Source organism: Phocoena phocoena, chromosome 14 (assembly GCF_963924675.1).
Source record: "Phocoena phocoena chromosome 14, mPhoPho1.1, whole genome shotgun sequence".
Taxonomy (NCBI): Eukaryota; Metazoa; Chordata; class Mammalia; order Artiodactyla; family Phocoenidae; genus Phocoena; species Phocoena phocoena.
Window position 1 is genome coordinate 70,675,593 of NC_089232.1, and position 16,069 is coordinate 70,691,661.

Consider the following 16,069-nt stretch of genomic DNA (forward strand, 5'->3'; position numbering starts at 1 on the left):
CCTGGCTGCTTCACCCCTACCATTGTTAGGTCATACTTTACAAATGGCTTTTGTTAAAATGCTAATTGCCTAATGCACAAGATTGTGAAAGAATAAAGTTGGGGGTTTTTTTGTTTTATTTTTTTAAGATATTGCAATGATGAGGAAGGTCTCCATAGCAACAAACTGGAGACTGTGAAGATATGACACTTCAAAGGCCAAGGGCACCACTAGGGTCACCCTTCCAAGACCAAAGTTTCAGCTCTTCATATACAACAAAGGGTGCCAAGTTTGCTGGAGGAGATTACCAACCCTCTGGCACAAGCAGGAAGGAGACACGGTTGTGTGAAAACTGAGAGTTACTAAGGGGCTGGGTCAATAGAGAGAAAGCGAGCTCCAAATATTGACATTGCAAAACCAGCTCTCCCTGGGTCTGGAGAAGAAGCTGAGCTGGTTGGCCTCACTTCAGCACTAGCCAAGTCTCTCGAAGCAGAAGTCAGCCTTTCTCTCTTCTGTTGATGGGCATTCTGAACCCAACTCCCTGCCATCAACAATAGAACCACAGTGTAAAATACTGGGCAGAGGGATTCCCTGGTGGTCCAGTGGTTAAGACTCCACACTGCCACTGCAGGGGCCGCGGGTTCGATACCTGGTCGGGGAACTAAGATCCCATGTGCCGCTCAGCACAGCCAAAAAATAAAATACTGGGCATAGAGAGAACCCCAACTCTTTCATGGTAGGACTGCAGGCCTTTTCGTTGTGTTAACCTACATAAGGAAAAATGGGAATGGTTGTTCTGTTGCACTAAGATGAACCCTAGCTGGAAAAGACCTTGTAAACCACATGGTTTTGACTTTAACACCCCCTACCCCGTTCTCCCAACTGCTCTTGTTTACAGCAACTCCCGGGAGCAGTCTTCACTAAAGCCAGAGGAACAGTCCTACTGTGACATGATCGTGCCCTGCAAATCGCCTGCCAACCTGGGCATAGTGATTCCCTAGACCTAGGACATCCTCCCCTGTCTACCCATATTACATCTTTCCTCCTTCAAGATTCTTTGCAAAACTGACTGTGGTTTTATAAACTCCTGGGAAAGCCCAGTCTCACTGCCTGAGAAGGTGATCACTCTGGTCCCAAGTAGTCCCACGTGCTAGCCAGCCTCCAAGGCCTGCACTTGGGAAGCACGGACCTAGGGAAGCACTGGCTGCCTCTGCTCTAAGATCCCCATCATTTGCTGGCGCTGACCCCCGTGACCTGAGCTCTTCCACTGGCATCACAGTTCTGCCCTGACCTCCCTTCATGGAACCCACTTCTAGGCTGCTGGTCTCCAGCAGTGCTGATTTCTGTCGTGGTGTGGAAGATGAGAGAATTTCTAGTCTATAGATGACAAGTTGTAACGACAAGGGTTGATAAAATTGTCCAGAGGGAGCATATAGAGTGAGAAGAGGACAGAGCAGCAACCTTGGAGACCACAGACATTTCATTGGGGACATGCAGAAAAAGAATCAATGAAGGAAACTCTATTAGTTTCCTATTGCTGCCGTAATAAATCACCACGATTTAGTGGCCTAAAACAACACAAATGTATTACCTTGCAGTTCTGGAGATCAGAAGTCTAAAATGGGTCTGCAGGGTTGCATTCCTTCTGGACGCTTCCAGAGAAGCATCTGTTTCCTTGGCCTTTCTAGCTTCCAGAAGCCACCTACATCCTTTGGCTCCTGGCCCCCTTCCTCCATCTTCATGGCCATCAGAGGAGCATCTTCAAATCTCTTCCTCTCTGTCTCATCTTCTGTCTGACTCTGATCCTCCTGCTTCCCTCTTATAAAGGTCTTTGTGAGTACATGGGGTCCACCTGCATAACCCAGGATAATCTCCTTATCTCAAGATCCTTAACTTAATCATATCTTCAAAGTCCCTTTTGTCATGTAAGGTAACATTCACAGGTTACAGGCATTAGGATGTGGACATACTTGGGGGACCATTATTCAGCCCACCATAGAAACGCAGAAGGGTGGGCCAGGTGGGAAGAGCTGGGATGACAGGGCCAGGAGGTCAAGGGAGTATGAAGAAGGTGCAATGAACGGGGAGAAATGCCACCAGAGATAGAAACATCAGCTGAAAAATGAGTGAGGAATGGGTTATTTGCGTGGTTTCCACAGATTTCTAACTGCAAAGACAAAAAAGTACTTTTATAATGGAGAGAGCCAGCTGTCACTACCCTAACCTGGGATGGCACTTAGCATCCATAAAAGTGGGGCACCAGACACTTGTGGTCCTTTTGGGATGCTCAGTGCAGGACCCAGCACTCCCCGTGAAGTGTTATGCCTCAAAGTATTTAACCGCATCCAGTCAAACCTTCAAGTCTAATTCTAGTCTGCAGGAAGTATAAGAGACAGGAGAGCAAAACGAAGGACACCACAAGGAAATAATCAGACAAACCCAGACTGTGGGGCATTCTGCAAAGTGGTGACCTGGTCAATATCATGAAAGACAAAGAGGGGCAGGAGAGGGGTTGGGACTGGTTAAGAGACATAAGGGACACAGAAAACAAAGTAAACACATGATCTTTACTGAATCCTGATGGGAAAGACAGCAATACAAGACAGTGTGAGGACTATTAGGGAAATTTTTATTTGGACCAATTTTTGTGTGTGTGTGTGTGTGTGTGTGTGTGTGTGTGTGTGTGTGTGTGGTACGCGGGCCTCTCACTGTTGTGGCCTCTCCCGTCGTGGAGCACAGGCTCCGGACGCACAGGCTCAGCGGCCATGGTTCACGGGCCCAGCCGCTCCGCGGCATGTGGGATCCTCCCAGACCAGGGCACAAACCCGCGTCCCACGCCTCAGCAGGCGGACTCTCAACCACTGCGCCACCAGGGAAGCCCGAAAGAGCAATTTTTAAAAACTCGGGTAAAGTTCACAAAACATAAAATGAACCCTTTTACAGTGCATAGTTCAGTGGCATTCAACACATTCACAATGTTTTGCAACTAAAGCAAACCCCCAAAGGAAACCCACCTCTTGGTCATTAATCGGTCACTTTCCATTCCTCTCCCTCCCAGACCCTGGCAAACACTAACCTGCTTTCTGTCTTTATGGACTCACCTATTCTGGCTATCTCAGCCAAACGGAAATATAACATGTGACCTTCTGGGTTGTTTCCACCTTTTGGCTACTGTGAGCAGTGCTGCTATGAACGTCCGTGTACAAGTATTTATTTGAGTATCCATTTTCCGTTCTTTTTGGTATATACCTAGAGAGAACTGCTGAGTCATATGGTAATTCTATATGTTTAACTTTCGGAGGAACCACTCAACCGTTTTCCGCAGTGTCTACACCATTTTACATCTCTGCTAGCAACGTACAAGGGTTCCAATTTCTACACATCCTCACCAACATGTCATTTTATAGGATTTTTAATAACATAGCCATCCTGGTGGGTGTGAAGAGGCATCTCACTGTGGGTTTTTTTTTGACTTGCATTTCCTTAACGATTAGTGATGCTGAGCATCATTTCATGTGCTTGTTGGCCATTTGTGTATCTTCTTCTTGAATGTCTATTCAAGTCCTTTGCCCACTTTAATTGGGTTTTCTTTTTGCTGTTGAGCTGTAAGAGTTTTTCATATATTCTGGTCACTGGACCCTTATCAGATATACAACTTGTAAATATTTTCCCCCATTTGGTGGTTGTCTTTTCACTTTCCTGACAGTGTCCTCTGATGCACAAAAGTTTTTAATTTTGAAGAAGTCAAATTATCTCTCTTTTCTTTTGCTCCTTTTGTTTTTATTGTCGTATCTAAGAATCCATTGCCAAATTCAAGATCATAAAGATACACCCCTATATTTCTTCTAATCTATAGGTTTAGCTCTTACATTTAGGTCTTTAATCTACTTTGAGTTAATTTTTATATATGTTGTGAGGTAGGGATGAAAGTACAAACTTTAAATCCGTGATCCTTCATAATAATTTTATTATTTACACTAGGCTAATATATTAGACTGTTTATGTGAAGGACCTCGGTATTCTCAGATTTAATATTTTCAGTTTATCCTCACAGAGTGACCTCAGAAAGTCAGGGCACATGGTCAATACACTGTCCCTGAGACACACATTTGGACCTCTCAGGCAATAAGGCAGGTATGCAGAAGCCAATCCCTAAGCAGATAATTGAGCTTAGCTGGCTCTGGCTCCCCCTCATCCCCTGACTTTCCTGGTCTCTCACTGTCATCCCAAGTTCAGATATTCTCATTAAAGACCTGAAAGCAGCACTTAAATTAAAAAAATTATACTTTACTGCATATGATGTACAGGAACGGTATTAGCAAAACCAGACTTTTTGCTGACAAGTTTTACCGTAGCTTCAATCCTTGGGGTGGTCAAGTACAAGCTGGATAAAGATCCATTAAGGATGAAGAAAGAAAGAGAGAGGAGGTCCCAGGCTTAGAGAGCTGGAAAAGAGCATCTGGTTGAGGGACACCGCCAGCAAAGCCTGCCTCTGAAGCTGAACTCTGAATCTATTGCAATTATCTGACTCAACTTTCTTATAATCACCTCTCCTTACATAATCTCCATTGTCTGCAGTACGGTAATCATTAGTCAACTGCTTTCTTGCTAATACTGTGATTCACTGTGATGGGGAATCTAGGAATTGGCAGGATTCTGAATTCTCAAGCCTGTAGCTAACAAAATGCCTACCCTGGGCCAGGATGTGCTGTAGGGAATGCTAGCGCCGACAGCTACATTCTTCTACGTCTCCCCCGCCGACCCCTGGGGAGACACCCTCTGGGTGCATTGATGACTGGTTTAGTTTCCATGTACATGTTCTCTTCTAGACTATAGTTATCTTAAACAGGGCAAGTGAAACAGTAACTGAAGCTGTTACCAGGGCAACATGACAAAAGAATTTACCCTCAGCTACTGTATATGTAATTTGTCAAAGGCAGCGGCTCACAGAGAGAGGAAAGAGGGGAATAGGCTGTTAGTTTTGGTCTTTGAAAGAAGAGTTGAAAGACTATCTTCTGGTTAAATCAACTGAAGTAGAACAGAAAAGCAGCTGTGACCTGTGTAATAAACACTCAGAAAAGTCAGGTTGGGAAGGCTCAGAAGACAAACCTTAAACTTATTTTTTTTTTCCTGGTGATATCTGTAAAATAGTTGCATGTCAGGGCTTTTAATACCAAGCTGCTTGAAGACCTGGAGCTGAAAGTATTCCCTGAAGGGGAAGGAATAGAGAGACAGCAAGAAATGGAAGAGAACAAGCGGGATATTCAAGTATGTTAGATACATGCAAAGCTGAGAGTTCTTGACACATCTGATAGCTCTTCTCTCCCAAAACTATAAGCCCTCATGATAGCAGGCACTTGTACTGAGACCAGTTACATTACAAAGCTTGGACTGAGTTCAGTCCACTCAGGGTATCAATGAGAAGCCAGGCTCATGAAAGATAACCCGCTCGAGGTTACCCAGCTAGGAAAGGGCAGAACTAAGCCAGAAGCCCTGTTTCCTGCTTCCCTGTGATCTTCCCACTTATCTGATCCCTCTGTCCTGTGAACATCCGTTTACTCTGTCTTCGAAAGAAGCACAACCTGGACAGCTTTCAAAGTATGCCCCATGGAGTCAGGGGCCAGGCTCTGAGGGCACTGGGCACCCCCTGCTCTCAAAGAAATACCTCCCTTTCTATTTTTACATCTACTGGGGCCTCACCTAAGCTAAACTTATTTAAGGGAAAAATCAGAAACCAAATAGGAATGGATCATAACAATGCTGACCCAGAGGTTCTACACCCCCTCCCCACCATTCCCACTTGCAAAGCCCCTTGGGCCTCCTTACCGAGTTGGTGCCAAGGATCTGCAGGTTGGGCTTCTCAGACTCAAGCAGCTTGGCCACCATCTTGAGGAAACTCTCCACGAAGAGGTTGATGCTCTGGCAGTGACAGGCCATGAGCAGCTGGTCCAGCGCCTCCATAGCGATGCACACGTACCTGGGGAAAGCAGCATCATTGCCATCACTCAGCCTCGTGCCTGTTCCGCCCCCACTGCGTGGCTGGGGCAATCTAGATGGCAGTGCAGTGACCACCTGGGCAGCATCCAGCTAATGCAGCTCTCCCCCGGGTTGCTGACGACTGGACAGTTGTTCCAACAAGTGCTCACTCCAGCCCAGCCCTGAGAAGCAGAATGAGGCAGAGCTGGAAGGGAGCCTAGAAATGAATTCATCCAGCCCCTTATTTTACACATGAAGAACTTGAGGACAGACAAGGTACACCATTTCATGAGGAAATACAAGCAGAAAGAACTGATGCCCAGAAGAGCAGCTTCTGAACTCAAACCCAGTGAGGTCAGAGAATTACTCATCAAAGTCAAGACGGGTTTGTTGACACTGTCCTTGTCAGTGCAGGGGTGTAAGGATGAAGAAGTCCTTTAACTTAAAGAGCCTAGAGTGGGAGGGATAAGATAAATACACAGATATCTCCTCTAAAGGGAAAATAAGAAATGTTACCAAAAAAATGACATCCCACGAGGGTTCCAAAGAAGGAAAGAGGCTCTAGTGGGGAGGAAGCAAAGAACTTAATGAAGAAAGTTTATGAAGAATCTGAAATGGGCCTGAGGACCAGCCAACTGCAAATGTTAAGGAACATAAAATTGCAGTTTTTGGAGTTGAAGAGCTCAGAAGGTCCATAATGAAGTACTAATCAAACAGTGCGGTTGACAGTGGTACCATGTTTGCATGACACTCAGCTTGCCCAGGGAGCATTTTTACCTCATGGAGAATAAGACAGACACAGAATGAAAATTCTTTTCTCCTTATGCAGCAGGTGCTCTGTGTCAATTCTAAGTCTCTAACCACTTAATTATTCTAAAGACTAAAACCCAAGTGAATACTTTCACAAACTAGGAACGCACGACATCCATTGGTGAAGAGCTGCCCATCCCATTTTCTGACAACCAAATGAACACCTCTTTATATTTCAAGCAAACCCTAATAACCTCTATCCTTTATTCACAATTCTACTTTTAGAAGCAGCAAAAAAGAGAGTTGAACCTTCTCCTACCTGCCAGCCCTTCAACCACATGGAAACAACGATCTCATTTACCATGTTCCTCTCTTCTCCATGCTAAAAATACCCAATCCTGGGAATTCCCTGGTGATCCAGTGGTTAGGACTCTGCGCTTTCACTGCTGATGGCCCGGGATCAATCCCTGGTTGGGGAACTAAGACTCCCACAAGCCTTGCAGCGCGGCCAGAAAAATAAAATAAAATAAACAATTGAAATGCCCAGTCCTTTCCAGACTAGCCTTTGCAGGACAAACCCCAATTACTGTCTTCTTCAATGCCTCTCTTAAATCCCAAGAAAAAGGTCACAACTCAAATTCCTACTGAGAATCAGGAATACACATCGAAGCTCAAACCCAACGTTTGTTCCACGATAGTGACATAATGAGCATTTGGTCAGGTAAGGCACATCATGAAAGATACATCCCCTACATACCAAGCATTTGCATTCTAAAGAAAGCAAGGCAGGGCTTCCCTGGTGGCGCGGTGGTTGAGAGTCCGCCTGCCCATGCAGGGGACGCGGGTTTGTGCCCCGGTCCGGGAAGATCCCACATGCCGCGGAGCGGCTGGGCCCGTGAGCCGTGGCCGCTGAGCCTGCGTTCCGCCACGGGAGAGGCCACAACAGTGAGAGGCCCGCGTACCGCAAAAAAAAAAAAAAAAAAAAAGAAAGCAAGGCAGACATTCATAGAAAAAGGTTAGCTTTTAACTTCTAATAGGGAGACTCTGCAAAACTATTCTGGTTAAAATCTTTACAGTTTTCATTAAGGAGTTAGGTGTCTAGGGAAGAATGCTAAATGTCTCCCCTGGAATCTATTTTTGCCCTTTTCACTAGTCATTTAGAAGTTTAGCTGAGCTGTGGCTGCTCACTGGGAACATTTCCCAGCCTCTCCTGCTGCTAGGTGAGGCCACGTGACTTCCATGTTGCCATTAAAATGAGAGGGAGTGATGTGAGCAACGTCAGCATTGCTTGCTTGAAAGACAGGATTGTCCTCCGGGTCCTCTCTTCCCTCTTCCTGCTGGCTGCAGAGTGGCAGCCAATAGATGGCCAGAGGTGAAAGCCCCGGATGACCTCATGGGCGGAGCCCACCAACCCAGACTGGACTATTGCATGAGAGGGAAAAAATATTTCCATATTGCTGAAGCCACTGTATTTTCAAGTCTCTTTATACCCTAAACAACACAAGTATCTGATAATCAGGTTTAGGAGTGCTTTAGAAACCTGAGGGCACAAATAAAAGTGAATCTTGAGCGATCCAAAGCAACTCAAGTGACTGCCCTCACAGGAAAGAGAAGTAAGGGCTGAACATGACTCCATCCTGCAAGAGGGGAGATCAGGCAGACTCCATGTACTCGGAGTGTGGCCATGTGCCCATTACAGGGTGGTGACCCCTCTACTCATAGAGCCATGTGGAACACAGGAAGTACTTCCTGATACAAACAAAATGCAGGCAAGGTAGAGTGAGAAGAGAACTCCAAAGGTACCTGGGTGCTAAGGAGTCAGGCTGATACCTCTAAGTCAAAGCAAGTAGCAGAAGGCCTCTCTTTAAGAAGCGGCCTGGAGGGACTTCCCTGGTGGTCCAGTGGTTAAGAATCCGCCTTCCAATGCAGGGCACACTGGTTTGATCTCTGGTCGGGGAACTAAGATCCCATGTACTGCAGGCAACTAAGCCCTCACGCTGCAACTACTGAGCCCACGTGCCACAACAAAAGACCCAGTGTGCCACAATGAAGATCCCGTGTGCCACAACTAAGACCCGAAGCAGCCAAAAAAAAAAAAAAAAAAGAAGCTGCCTAGTGTCAGGTTTATATGCCGTGTATATAATAGGGGATGAATTAAAAGATTTTTTTCTTTATGTTTTGATCCAAATCATATCTCTTTGAAGGTTAGGCAGATAGTACAAAACTCTTGATTAGCTAGTCTTTGTTTTAAAACAGAGTTTGGTTAAATAAAAAGAATGCACAGGAAGCATGACTATAGGATGATTTCTGAAGATACTACAAAACCACAACACAAAGCTCCACAAAGCTCTCGTGGCAGCCACTCAGTTTCAGACATTGTGCATCTGAACTGCCTCACACATAAGCCAGCTTTGCAAATCCATGTGTATGAAAGTAACAGCAGTCATGACGTTTTCTAAATGTCCTTTTTTAAAGACATCAGTCACCATTTCTTCAGTACCCTTGCCCTAACTTCTTTACCAAACAACCGTAAGTAAAACAGCCCCTCTACGCTGAAATTTTCCTTCTCACTTTTGTAAAATGTTTATTTCTTTTATTTATATGAACTGAGTCAGCTATTATTATTGTTTAATATTATTAAATATCATTAAATAGCTGTCTCTGGGCACATTCACAAATGGATCTGGTCATGCTCTTATCTACAGAATGTCTTTCAAATACAAAGGCAGCATTGGGTGTTTGGGCTCGTTTGGTGAACTGGAGCCACGTTTTCTCGTGCTCTGGAGGGCCCGCCAGTCCTCGATAGCCTTGCCCTTCACAGGATGTCACAGCCACAGTTCAGGATACCTGTCGTGCCTTGCAGACCCAGGCCTGGCATGTTCCGGGTCCACTGTATAGGCCGTGAAGCAGACTGATTCCTGCAGGGTTGGGGAAGCAGCCTGGGCCGGGGCCCTTCCAAAGGCACAGGTTTTCCCCGCGGAGAAACCTGGACACATTCTGGCAACCAAACATGGCGGATGGGAAATGGGAGCAGGCAGCATGGAATTCTCTTCTTCTATGAATCATCCCAGCATCCTTCTGCATGAAGGCTTTCACCATTATTTTATAGAGTTTAAATGAGGGAAAGGAAGGGGCGGGGTGGGGTTTGGCAAGAGAAGAAACCAGAAGGCCTCCCAAACCCCAGAGCTTAGATTGCTGCTTTTCCCTTTCCTGTAAAAATATTCCCAGAAAATCCTGATAAGGAAAACCATCCTTTGCTAGCCAGAAAAAAAAAAAAAATTGGCTACTGACCAAGAGAGGAAATTTTGATGGAAAGTGAAAATGATGGTAGAAGTGAAACAGAAAAGTAAAAAAGTTTAAGGCCTAGTTCTCTGAATACACACTCCTTCAATCCCCATCTTTGATCCCAACACTAAGGATGGAAGGATTATAATTGCGAACTTGAACTTTTCAAAGTATCTCAGAAGATTCGAAGTCAATGGGCTTTGGAACCCCCTGCTCGCTGCATCGGTCCTATCTTACAACCTTCCTGGGTACATCTCATCCATTAAGTCTATACTTTCAAAGAGCACGGGCTTCTCAGGGTAACGTCCACTCAACAGGACTGGGGCCAAACAGGTTAGTTTCAGCAGAGGTCTGCTCTGGGCTTGGTATCCTGAAAGGAGTCCAGTGTAGTAATAGGTCTGAGAAACTGGCCTGACTGGGTAGTTGGAACAGGATAGGGAAGAAAGGAGCTGGTGAGAACTAGCCCACCACAGGGGCCCAAGGGAGAGGCAAGAGTAGGGCATGGACCACAGCAGCAGGTGATGACCAGGGATCTTGGATCCACTAGTAGGGCTTCCCAGTAGGTGAAGAAGGCAGAACTCAGGGAATCTGGGATGGACTGGGGTTCACAGGCAGCAAGTGAGGTCAGGAGAGGCTACTTAGCAGGTTATAACAACAGGAACTCAGAGTCATGGGCCAACCAAAGCAGAAGGTGAGTTATAACAAGTGAGGAAAATACACAGGGGTGGGGGGGGCCTGGTGCTTAGGAGTGAGGCAGGAAATACCTTGAATTGAATTCCAGAACAGGCAGCTGCTTCTGCTTGAACACCTTTCACTCAGTCAGGAGTGGGCTTAGGAGCCTCCAGGAAAGGAGGAACCGGCAGTCAAAGTCTGAGAACCAGACTTAGTTGCAGAGGAAAGCAGACCTAGGGTCAGAGATGGGAACCAGCACGCAGAGAGAGGGGGCGGCTTTAGCAGGGCCAGTCATTGCCCAAGAATCACTCAAAGAACCTTGACGAAGAACCTCTTATTCTGGGCAGTCTGAATGTATTTAGTCATGTCTCCACTGCTGGACAGAAACTTCTGGGTTTTAGCAGCCAGAAGTAGGGGTTGACCTCAGCCAAGGGAGGGAAGGATCAACTCGTCATCTAGTAGGAATCTGTGACATCTCTGTCTGAAGGGTCAGCTCCGTCCTCCAACCAGGTTCAGGGTCCTTCTGGGGACAGTGTATCTCTCGGGAGCCCCACCAGCGCAGCTCCAGGGTCAGGCTCCTCAGGGAGTAGCCCACCCCTCTTTGGCATGGGCGTCTCCATCCTCCAGGCACTGGGGAACCTGACAGATTCTAATGTGGCCTTCTGAACGTGGTCATTGCTCCACGGTCATTGTCAGCTGACCCTGAATCTCACCCAGCACTGCCGTTAGCTCCCTTGCTCTCCAGTTTCTAGGGGTGTTCTAGCAGTTGGGCTGAACTGGAAGGAGAAAAATATGAAGAATTCTCACTTTTTGCTGCTCTGCATCACTGCCCATCACGGCGCACACTGAGTAGCAATACCTTGAAATTTGTATCTTATCCTCTCTCCGCCCACGTTTGGTTATCACCCTTGATGCTAAACACATACGAGCAGAGGAGGGTGGATCTGCCACTGGGTCCAACACCCAAGGTTCACGTCCACGTGGTCAAACCATAAACACAGACACCTGCGTGGTGGTAGGGAGACAGCTCCTCAGACTGTCTGCAGGTAAATATTTCACTCTTCCAAACCTGCCACCAGGGATTAGGACAATGATGATGAATGTGGCATTGGGTAAGGAAAGACAGGGAGGGAGAGGAGAGAGAACAGGAGTACAGATCTAACAGATTTTTCTTCTCCAAATGTTTATGATTAGAGCCCCCAGAGAGGCCGTCAAGGCTTTAAATACTTAGATGCTGCAATGGCTATTTTTAACAGAACGATACCAATTTTGAGTTGCAGTTCTAAGGGCAGTGGAATGTTTCTGAGTGGCTCTGCTGGCTACAGGACATTTTTACTCAGAGAACCATCACTGCAGAGAGGGCAGGAAAAATTAGTATTAAATGTTTAATGGTATCGCTTGCATATTAGTTTCAGGTTCAGTCTAGGATAAAGTCATTTTTACCTGCTTGAGCCTGCTTTATAATATGTCAAGGCGATTTATATAATCAGCACGTTCGTTATATCCATGCCCTTTTTACTGAGCGTGTAACCTAATTTTATTATAGAAAGGGACCATAGAAATGAATTGTTTCCGGTCTTGCTTTTATACCGGGGATAGCTTGATGTAAGCGTGGCTGGTGGGTCCCGTGGAGGTGTGGACCTCTACACACTGTCAGCACAATGCAGATCTTTACACTCTGGTTCTCACTCCACCTTCCTCACCAGGAGGAAGGGACCTTGGAGGGTGATGGGGCTGATGGATGGTCGTAGGGTGGGAAAGAGCGTCCAGGGGAGAGATCACTGCAAAGGCTCAGAGGCCAGAAAGCCAGGGGGGGATCGTCAGCTAGTCCATCTGGAATGGGTTTAGAGCAGCTGTGGCAGGTGCGGATGGGTGAAAGGCAAGTTGGGGGCAGGTAATGGAGGAGCCCAGAAATCAAGCCGAGACCTTAGATCGTACACTAAAGAAGCCAGGAAAGTATAGCTTGGTCTGTGTTTTGAAGATCACAGTGTTGATCTGGAAGGGCCAGTACAGGAAAGATGGGAAGGGGGGAGACAATTTTCAAGGCCACTGCCATAATCCGGAGCCTGCATCAGGAGAAAGGTAGGAGCAGAGGAAAGTAGAGGATGGACATAAAAGGCTTCATAGAGAACAGAACCAATGGGACTTAGGAACAACTGCCCTAGATCTACCCTTCCCTTTGCTCCAACAGCCATGCCACCAGGGACATCTTAGAGCTCTCTTTACATCCAGCCCCACTCCAGATTGTGGCATGATGGTAGCATAACAAACACGGTATGTCCTGCCATTGACTTTTTTCATTTCAGGAAGTAATACATGCTCAATAGAGAATATTTAGGAAACACAAAAATGTAGATAGAAACCAAAAACCCCAGCCACATTGTTCACAAAATATTAAGAGTACTCAATATTTTGGCATATTTATTTTTACTGTATTTTCCAGGCATTGAGATTTGTTATTGTTTTTAACTTGATTTAAATACTGTGTATATAAGTATGTATTCTATTTTTCATTTACTTATGGCATTTTCCATATTATATGGAAAGTATGTTTATAAACACCATTTTTATTGACTAGGTAACGTTTCCTGAAGCGATAAACACCATAATTTACTATTCTCCTTTAGTTGGGCATTTAAGTTACTTCCATCTTTTCAGTATTATAAAAATTACCATAACGAGCATCTCTGTGTGTAAAGTTAGATTATATATAAGATTGATATGGTGGGACAGATGAATAGAAATGGAATTACTGGATCAAAGGGCATAAGTGGTTTTGAAGCTCTTGACATATATTTCAAAATTACTTTCTAGAAAGCTTCAACCAATTTGTACTCATTCTAGAAAAGTATGAAAACGCCTCTCATTTTGCCATCCCTGGGTTAACACTGGAAATTATATATACTTTAAAAAAAAAACCAATTTGATAAGTGAAGGTGGTAGCTTAGTATTTCAATCTACCTATTTGGCTGTTTAATCTATTGATCAGGGACTTCCCTGGTGGCACAGTGGTTAAGAATCCGCCTGCCAATGCAGGCGACACGGGTTTGAGCCCTGGTCTGGGAAGGTCCCACATCTAGTGGAGCAACTAAGCCCGTGCGCCACAAGCCCATGCGCCACAACGAGCCTGCACTCTAGAGCTTGCGAGCCACAACTACTGAGCCCACATGCCACAACTACTAGTTCCCCCACCAGGGATGGAATCTGTGCCCCCTGCCGTGGTAGGGTGGCGTCTTAACCACTGGACCACCAGAGAAGTCCCTCCTTGCTTTTTAAGAGAGTAAGCTGAATGAGGCAGGCTGGGTTTGGTGAGAGTAACGGCACATTCTGGGTTCAATGGTGTGTGAGGGCTTCTGGATAGACACACGGGGGTAAATGGAGGCTAACAGAGGTGCTCCTAGGAAGCCAACAGCCCCTTCTTCCCAAATCTTGGCAAGAGCATCACATTTTACCTTTGGAAAAGCACAGGGAACCCACTCCTCACTCCCAGTCCCCATTTTCTCAGGCTGTTCAACAATCCAGTCTATTGACATTTCTTAAAAGGACCCTGGGACTTCCCTGGTGGCGCAGTGGTTAAGAACCCGCCTCCCAATGCAGGAGACACAGGTTCCGTCCCTGATCCGGGAAGACCCCACGTGCCGCAGAGCAACTAAGCCCGTGCGCCACAACTACTGAGCCTGCGCTCTAGAGCCCGCAAGCCTCAACTACTGAGCCCCCGTGCCACAACTACTGAAGCCCGTGCACCTAGAGCCTGCGTTCCGAAACAAGAGAAGCCATCACAATGAGAAGCTCACGCACCGCAACGAAGAGTAGCCCCTGCTCGCAGCAACTAGAGAAAGCCCGTGCACAGCAACGAAGACCCAGTGCAGCCATAAATAAATAAATAAAAGGACCCTACGTTTTGCCCTGAAAATATATAATTTCTGCAAATCTCTCTCCACCCTCCCATACTACTTACCCATATCGATGACGACCCACATCACGGATGAGCCTCTCAGAGAGGTAGGCGCCAATGCGATCGAGCTTTTCTGGAGCTGACAGGGCGTAGAAGGTCAGCTTCTCCATGTTGGTCTTCACCAGGCCATCCTGTAAAAGACAGATCATCCTCACTGTGGCCATGCGATGGCTAGAAGACTTCAAGTCTAAAGGTAAATGGTCATTCAACTTAATCAACACTTACCAGAGTGCCTATAATGTATGCGACACACACATGTGGGTTTTGGGGATCTAGAGATGATTAAAACATAGACCCTGCTCTCCAGGAACTCACAACTTCACCCAAAGTGTGCTAGCTATAAGCCAAAATAGTCAGTGATATAAATGTACATATGTGTGTGCATGTGTACACTATATGTATTTACATATGTGTATGTACATGAAGGTATATATGTGTGTGCGTGTATATGTGTGTATATGAATGGATGACAAGTCTTCAATGAAAGCAATGCAGGATTAAAACATATTGGATATCCAACATCGAGAAGTAAACAGGAAGAAGGCAGCTCTGCAGCTTTCAGGGAATTGTCCAGAGGATGTTGGAAATGTGACCCTCCACTGCCTATCAGGAAGAGGTCATTGATTTCCAGAGAAGAAGTCAAGTACATCAGACCCTTTCCGAAACCACATAACCCATAATGAAGCCTGACCGTAGAGTGGCAGCTTGGAAACCAAGAAGCCAGGTGTCCCCTGTGCCCACTTGACACCTGGCAGATACCAGAGGGAGTGTGGAGAGGACACGAGCTCCAGAGCCAAAACCCAAGAAGGGAAATGCTCACACCTGACAACAGCGAAATAGTACCATTCTGAGTTAGCGGCTCAAGGAACTATCACCCAGAGAGACATGAGTGAAGAGAATGCTGAGCAGTGGCCAGAAGCACCGAGCACACCGAGACACACTCCCAGAGCCCTCTACGGATCCTGCCTGCAGAACAGTCCAAAGCTCCTCATTCTTCAGGCTCCCAGCTGCCTCTGGTCACCGATGGGGCCGTGGCCGAGGTTTTGGTGTGTCTGAGTGAGTCCCGGGACCTGCCCTCCCTCGCAGCAGCCCCCAGGGCCCTGGATGGGGTAAGGTGGTGAGAGGCATGCTGGCGGCAGGAGACGAGACCCACCTCGGGATCCTCAGGGAAGATGTTGTCCACCAGCCTTTTGTACCTGGGGCGCAGGGCACCGCAGCAGCCACATACACCTGCAAGGGCAACAAGAAACACCGGGGAGCTAAGCCTCCTGGTTAGGCCGAGAGGACCAGGTTGGGCCGTTTGTGAGAAACCAGACCCAGGCTGGAAACAGAAGGGTCCCTCCCTTAGAGCGCCAGGGCCTCGGTCCTTCCCACTGCTTCCCCAGCCCCAGTCCCACTCCAAGACGTCTGCCTTTTCCGCTGGGTGTCCTTGCTTGGAAATCAGGCATAGGT

General features: G+C 46.6%; 1 protein-coding gene across 1 annotated transcript in view; it reads right to left on the minus strand.

Moving 5' to 3' along the window:
- EFR3B (EFR3 homolog B) overlaps nucleotides 1–15,848 on the minus strand; it is a 46,742-nt gene extending 30,894 nt beyond the window's left edge. Inside the window, exons 1-3 of the mRNA XM_065890995.1 lie at nucleotides 15,771–15,848; nucleotides 14,621–14,748; nucleotides 5,806–5,956 (exon numbers count right to left, since the gene is read on the minus strand). Coding sequence (XP_065747067.1) covers nucleotides 5,806–5,956; nucleotides 14,621–14,727 — 258 coding nt within the window. The 5' untranslated portion in view covers nucleotides 14,728–14,748; nucleotides 15,771–15,848. The remainder of the gene's footprint in view (nucleotides 1–5,805; nucleotides 5,957–14,620; nucleotides 14,749–15,770) is intronic.
- Between the last annotated feature and the right edge of the window lie 221 nt (nucleotides 15,849–16,069).